At 36.0% G+C, this 6,805-nt stretch overlaps 1 protein-coding gene across 3 annotated transcripts; it reads right to left on the bottom strand.

Annotated features, from left to right (window-relative positions):
* Window positions 1-518: 518 nt before the first annotated feature.
* neu4 (sialidase 4) lies at window positions 519-5,304 on the bottom strand. Of its 3 annotated transcripts, none has more exons than XM_026227218.1 (4): window positions 5,102-5,304; window positions 3,945-4,148; window positions 3,566-3,821; window positions 519-1,598 (listed from the first exon to the last, which is right to left on the bottom strand). In XM_026227218.1, the coding sequence occupies exons 2-4, from the start codon at window positions 4,143-4,145 to the stop codon at window positions 754-756; spliced, it is 1,302 nt and encodes a 433-aa protein (XP_026083003.1). In that variant the 5' UTR covers window positions 4,146-4,148; window positions 5,102-5,304; the 3' UTR covers window positions 519-753. The 3 variants fall into 3 exon arrangements, with proteins under 3 accessions (XP_026083003.1, XP_026083002.1, XP_026083001.1); XM_026227217.1 differs by having other exon boundaries at window positions 5,106-5,304; XM_026227216.1 differs by having other exon boundaries at window positions 5,117-5,304.
* Between the last annotated feature and the right edge of the window lie 1,501 nt (window positions 5,305-6,805).

The following is a 6,805-nucleotide window of genomic DNA, read 5'->3' as shown; positions in this document are numbered from 1 at the left end:
ATCCAGCATTAAACTGATTGAGATTGAGGAAGCTGTCCTCAGCCAAATGTGCTTCACATAGTTTTACATGTGGATAATCATTTTCTCACTTAAACTGCGTCCTGTGCACTCACAACTCTCTCTATGCTCATGTGCTAGATATTTATTTTTTTGCACGTTTTTATTTCTCGCTTTTTACCACGTGCAGTGTGAACGCTCTGATCCATTAACATGGGCTTGGAAAAAAGGCTCATCACAGACAGTGTGTGAACCTGGAGTTAGGCATATGCCCAGTCTGTTCTGTTCTCGCGCTAGGCGGGTTGCATTCTGATTGGTTCAGATAGCATACTGCGGGGGGTCAAGGCCGCGGAAAATTGTGCTATAAAGCGATTTAGACATTTTAGAAATTTAGAAATGCGCAAGCTATATTAAAGCTACATTAAAGTGATTATTACTTTATGAATATAGCTATTTTTCTTTAAAAAACTAATTGATTCACTACAGGAGGCCTTTGTTCACCCCCCTGGAGTGATGTGTTACACTTTTTTTTATGGATGGGCACTTTTATTTTACTTCTTTTGGACTGATGCACTGCAACACCTGCCAAAACCTCTGACTGGAATTGTCTGAAAGAAGAGTCATATATACCTAGGATGACTTGAGGGTGAGCAATTTATGGGCTAATTGTAATTGTGGGGTGAATTAAGCATTTACTTGAAAGGAAGCCAATTTTTCAATTCTTCTGAAACATCTCCAGTCCTGCTACACATATAATCAGCAGACAAAGCAGCACTCCGATAATCCTTTCATCTTTCTGGGCCCCCTTTTGTTTTGGTTGATGTGGGGAAGGTGGTCAATTAGCTCATACATTGTGAAGATGCAGAAGGAAATCTCATCATAAGCTGTCTTTTTGCCGTTCTCAAAAAGGCAGGCAAAGACAGGGACTGCTGGGGCATCAGTAAACGTATCAACATAGGCCAAGTCTGAATATGCACTAGGGCCTGCATATATGATCCAAGGTCCTGACCAGCTATCTGGATCTCGAGGCAGAAGACTGAGGTAAACACCGAGGTCACGACGAGCTTTTGAGCATGTGGGGTGAGTATATACCACCCATGTTGGTGGAAGGAAGTTTGATGGTGATATGCTGACTCCAAGTGGGGTGTAGATGGACCTCAACTGTCTCAGAAAGTGTTGGGATTTCCCAAGCTCATAGATTGGTGCTGGAAATCCAATTACACTGCCATGGCACCCATTCTTTGGCTCCACTAGTTTATATACCAGCTGACCATTGTGAAAAACAGCCCCATTATCAAAGCTGACAGCTTGCACACGGCAACCTGACACACTCCGTGCATTGCAGTACAAAAAGTTGACTCCATTTTCCTCATCTACTGACACCATTTGACACTCCACACTCTCTGGAGTGGACAATGCTTCTCCAAAATGCCATGCTTTTCCATGCGTGTCACTATAAAAACAAAATGAGTGTGATGAAGTCTTGCACTTCCTGCCAAAGCAATTTCTGCAGTCAATATGGTAGGCATAAGCAGGGATTATTAGCCTTCCAGATTTTAATTGGGTTCCGTGACCTGGACCCACAGCAAAAGTGGCCCACTCTGCAATGAACAAAAAAATCCCCACAGTGGTTTAGAAATCATTTTAAAATCTGTGACACGTGGTCACATGGTTTATGATATGATAGGTCAAGTCAAGACACCGTTATTTATGTAACACTTTAAACAAAAAAGATTGTGTCAAAGCAACTGAAAAACATTAATTAGGGAAGAAGGATAAACTTTCTATATAGATCAATCTGAATTTTATTTGATCATTTGATTTCATTTTCAGTCTTCATCTGTGTTACCCAAAAATTAAAATTCTATATGAAACAAGCCACTATGTACATTGGTTGTGTTGAGCTTACCCAACCAGATATTTATTGAATTATAAATTTGTGTTCCACAGAAGAAAGAAAGTCATAATGGGTTTGGAACAACGGATAAGTAAATTATGTTGTTAATTTTTGGGTGGACTATATCCTTTAATCTGGGATATAACAGACTATTTTAACATTAGTTTTAAAATGCACACGTACTGTAACCTTCACATATACAAACAGGAATCTCTGACAGTAAATAACCATTGAAACAATGTTTAAACACAAGTTAATGCTTCAATTTTAACTGCACTGAATCATCATCATACAGTGTTTCCCATAGCCTTACTCTATTTGTGAAGGCACTCCCCCGCCCCCATGTATACATATATATATGCAAATGCCTTTTCTGCCAGCAGGAGGCACTTTAAGAGCAGGAGAGATAGAAGTTTCTCTGGTAACGGCTGAAAAGCAGCACTGAGCTCACAAACACTACCTTATCAAGCAAGATGAAATTAAAATGAAATCTAAACACAATCGGTTTCCTTCTGAAATACAGAGATATAAAAAGACGACTTTGATTTTGAAGCATGCAGTGCTCATGTTTATTCAATGAAGTCAAAGCCTTTTGGAAAATCTATTTGTGGCAGTCAGTTCTGATTTTGTGGTGCCCTGCCACAAATAAATCAATATGTGAGAAAAACCCTGTCATGTTCGCACCCATGATTAATCCTGAAAAAAGGTGGAAATGTAATAAAAAACTATGGTAATGCAATTAAATCAGTGTTACAATGTGATGGTTCAAAATCATGCTTGTACTTAGAAAATGAAACAAAAACAACTACAGCTGACTTAAAGCCACACAGCCTAAAAAAAAAAAGACATTAAATCTCTCAAGATCTCAGCAGAAGAGGATTAACCATCTCCACATACAGCAGCACAGCTTCACTTATTATTATCCAGATTGAAGAAATTATTTTTGACAATTGACTGACGTTTAGATGTTGATATTTTATTTTCATTTGAAGCAACCATTGTGGTGATTAGTGTTTTTTTAAGCTGGGCTCTTGACCCATGACTTTTCAGAATTTATGTTTCTGTGACTGTTTATAAGACATGTTTGATATATATATATAAAAAAAAAAAAACAGAGTGAAAGACTCAGATTTCCCAGAGAGTAATTAGCACAGATTTTTTTTTATTGTTTATAAGACCCAGCATATAATGCACTGAATTATTGTAGTGAATTTGCTCCAACTCTATCCAAAAACATTAAACGTCACAACAGAAACTATTTAAAAAAAAAATAGTTATATTATGGTGCCAATCAAAATATGAATCTCAACAATGGTGATAATCAACGTAAAGCTCCATGTTGCAGTGCATTCTTAATGCTATTTGAGGAGCTGTTTAATCCTTCTTTGCTGAGATCTTAGGATATGTATTGTCTTTTATTTGCAGTTGATTTCAGGCTGTGTGGCTTTAAGTCAGTTGTAGTTGTGTTTCATTTTCTGAGCTTGCAAACATGATTTCTTACCAACATCACATTGTAACGTTGTTTCAGTGCCATAACGGTAAATTTTTTGATTACATTAAAAAAATGTCAATGTTAATTATGGGTGAAAAAGTGATGTTGATGCAATGCCAATGATTTAACATTGTTTCAATGGATGCTTGTTATATGGTACATGATCTATCATACTTTACCTTTAATGGTGTCCCCTATGAGAATCCTGGTAAGGTCTGTAACAGAGCTCCAGGTGTCCCCTTGGTCACTGCTGGACACATAGCAAAGACGTGTCACATTCTTTCCAGTAATTAACTGGTAAGACTCTGAGGTGTGACCCAGAACAGCAATGAAAAACAAGAAGACTGTGCCAGTAAACTCATCATAAACAGGGCAAGGGTTCATTGAGCGGTAGCCCTCCAGTCGAGCTGTACTCAACACCTCCATGTCCTTCCACTGAGAAGAAACGGACAACATATTCAAGACAAATTATTATTTTTTTTTTTTTTTGATTGAGAAAAAATATTATATAGGTTTATTAGTTATAATAATGTCAACATAAATTAGAAGCAATCTTACTTCCACATAGTTTTTATAAAAAGTGCCTTTGCGCATGACCAGCAGATGTGCTTGAGCATCTGCCGGAGTCAGTCTTTCCTCACAGAAGGCCAAGAAACAGCTGGACTGAGGTATGTAGATCAAAGCAGGCACACGGTACGTAACTCCACTCGACTTCTTTTGGAAAAGCACTGATCGTGCTGGAAAGTATTGAGACCCCATAGCCTTGCATAATAATAATAAAAAAAAAACAGTTCAAGTCAGTACACTTTAGCAGTTATCATTTCAAAATTAGTGTGCACATGCACACAAATGTAACATTTTTAAAAGAACAGTGCATCCATAAATACTTCCCCTCGAAGTTTAATGTCAATCATCCCAAACAGCATTGATTTTTCACATTTCATGAAGAATCACAAACCTGCAGAACAAGAACTTAAAATTCTGTCTCTTTCTCACATCTTACAATAACTGTATGCTCCTTTATAGGTCTTTTTTGTGGTTGACAACTGGTTGCCATCTGCTTTTCATCATGTGATTTTTTTTGTTTTTTAATTATTGACAAACAAAATCAATGACTTTCAGCTTTTAAGGAAGTGAAGTTACTGAAGCTCTTGGGTGCGGTGCTGGAAAAAAAGTGCAGACATACAAAGTACATGCAGAAAGTGTAACATTTGCTCAGAGTCAGTGTGGACTATTGTGTTAAAAGAAAGGCAGTTGCACAGTGCGACAGAAAGCCTAGTTCATGTCAGCATTTTTACAAAAAAGCTTCTGGCTTTTAACACAACTGACTGCTGAAAAGAAAAACCTGACAAGCTTTGGTAATGGTTCTTACTTCACAATAGTTTTTCATCACAACCATACATAGTATTAAATGCTATACGTTAACAATATTCCATAGACAAAAAAATTATTGACTTGCTGTGATAATTTTTGATATTGCTGTGATAATTCCAATACCAACAGAAAATGTATATTATTTATGATGACAAAAAAACTCATTTCTACAAAATCCACTTTGTAGTGTGAACAATCATAAGAAGTTTAACAGTCTTGGCTTTTTGGTAATATTTTAAAACATATTTTTATTTTATAATTTTTTTTAAAGTAATGTAACAACAAACCATTTAGTTATATATCAATAATCAATAAATCAAAAAAAATAAATCAATAATCACCTACACAGTACTCACAGCAAACAGGCAGGACACACTAGTGCAGCGAAATGAGAAGAGTGGTAGATACGCGGATGTGTGAGAGTGAGGGTGTGTGTGAAAGTGCATGTGTTATTCTGTGACACAAGTGCACAATATAGCATTGGCTTGTCTGTTAGTGTCACAACCCTGTGGACTGTTGGTTTTAGTTCCTCCCTCTGTGTCCATATCTGGCTGTTCCTGTTCTTATTATTAGTTAATCACCTTATTTTCCTCACCTGTCTGCCACTAGTTATCTGCCCTATTAGTTCCTGTCTTTTGTGTTCTAGTTGGTCGGTTGTTAAGGGATGTTACCCTGTGTGTGCGCGTGCGTGCATGTGTTTGGGTGCCTGTCTGTCACTGGCCGTATTCTGACTGCAACATTCTATTTTTCCATTACAACAGTTATCAAACAAACAATGTATTCTGGGTAATATTTGTTGTTTTTGAGAAAGTCGCTTTCTGTATCTTTAGCAATACAGTCCACCTGACAGATAGAACAAAACTAATGAGTAATTTCAGACACTGATGAACTATTGCTTTTGACGAGCAGAATCACTGAAGAAAAGAGCGAGAAAGAGACAAGCTAACACAATTAGTAACTGGACCAAGATCCCAACTAAACCAAACACTTTCCACCACAATGGTGACTTCAAATGAATCAAATATCAACATTTAAACCTCTGTTAATTCTCAATAAGAAAGAAATTCTTTTTTTCACTTTAAAATTGTGTATGCTTATCGATAATAGGCCTTGTGTTCAGTAAACAAAAAATATTTTGTTCTGATATTTTTTAGGTTTTACATTTTAGGTTAACTTGTGATATTAAATTATTATTTTAAGTTTGGTGGACTTTAGTCCCCATTTGTTAAGTTTACTCAAAAAAGCGCTTGCAATAAGTTGCCTTATTTTTTTTAAGTTGACGCAACTTTTTTTTTTAATGTGTGGAATTCCAAATTAGCACTTTTTCCAAATTGGATAATTAAGTTGTTCAGCTCTTACTATTGTGTATTTTTTATTAATACCATGGTTCAACAAATAATGTAAATTTTTTTTAAAAAAATTCACTTAAGCTGAGAAGCTAACTAAGGAGTCCCTCTGGTCCCACTTTTTCAAAAAAAAAAAAAAAAAAAAAAAAAAAAAAAAAAAAATCATAACTATCTCTTGGCCTCAAATATAGTGAAGGGACTGAAACATGGACCCTTTGTTATTAAACTGGATCCTGTACTGTAGTGCACTGTAATACTTCACATTCTTTGCAATATTCTCTGTTTTTATATTCAGTGTAATATAGTTTGCTGCAGTTCTGCTTCTATTTATTTACTAATACTGTTCATCACAATCAATTCAATTCTGTTAATACAGTAATGTAAATATTGTACACAGCAAAATCCCCAGTGTTAATTTAACACTCTGAGTGTGGACTCATATAAACACTGAAGCAGTGTTAAAAGTAACACTGAAGCAGAGTTGAAGTTAATGAGATAATTAAGAAGTTAATTGAGTTATGATTAAGCATTATTGAAGACACCTGATGTTAACAAGCAGAATCACAAACGAGAAAAAAATCACAATTTGTGTGTCACCATTATAGTGGTCAGTGTTTGCTTTAGTTGGGATCTTGGCTTGTAACTTTTTACTTTTAAAGTTTGTTTGTGAAACCAAGAGCAAAAATCATCGCGTGTTGA

Source organism: Carassius auratus, chromosome 40, assembly GCF_003368295.1.
Source record: "Carassius auratus strain Wakin chromosome 40, ASM336829v1, whole genome shotgun sequence".
In the NCBI taxonomy this organism is placed as follows: domain Eukaryota; kingdom Metazoa; phylum Chordata; class Actinopteri; order Cypriniformes; family Cyprinidae; genus Carassius; species Carassius auratus.
The sequence above is the reverse complement of the archived record's forward strand: the minus strand, read 5'-3'. Positions and strand labels throughout refer to the sequence as shown.

Coding starts and splice junctions, on each gene's coding strand:
- neu4 (XM_026227216.1), bottom strand. CDS start 5,206: ATGCACTTTCACACACACCCTCACTCTCACACATCCGCGTATCTACCA. Junction 4,149..5,116: donor GTGTGTCCTGCCTGTTTGCT/GTGAGTACTGTG, acceptor TTATTATGCAAG/GCTATGGGGTCTCAATACTT. Junction 3,822..3,944: donor TTTATAAAAACTATGTGGAA/GTAAGATTGCTT, acceptor GTTTCTTCTCAG/TGGAAGGACATGGAGGTGTT.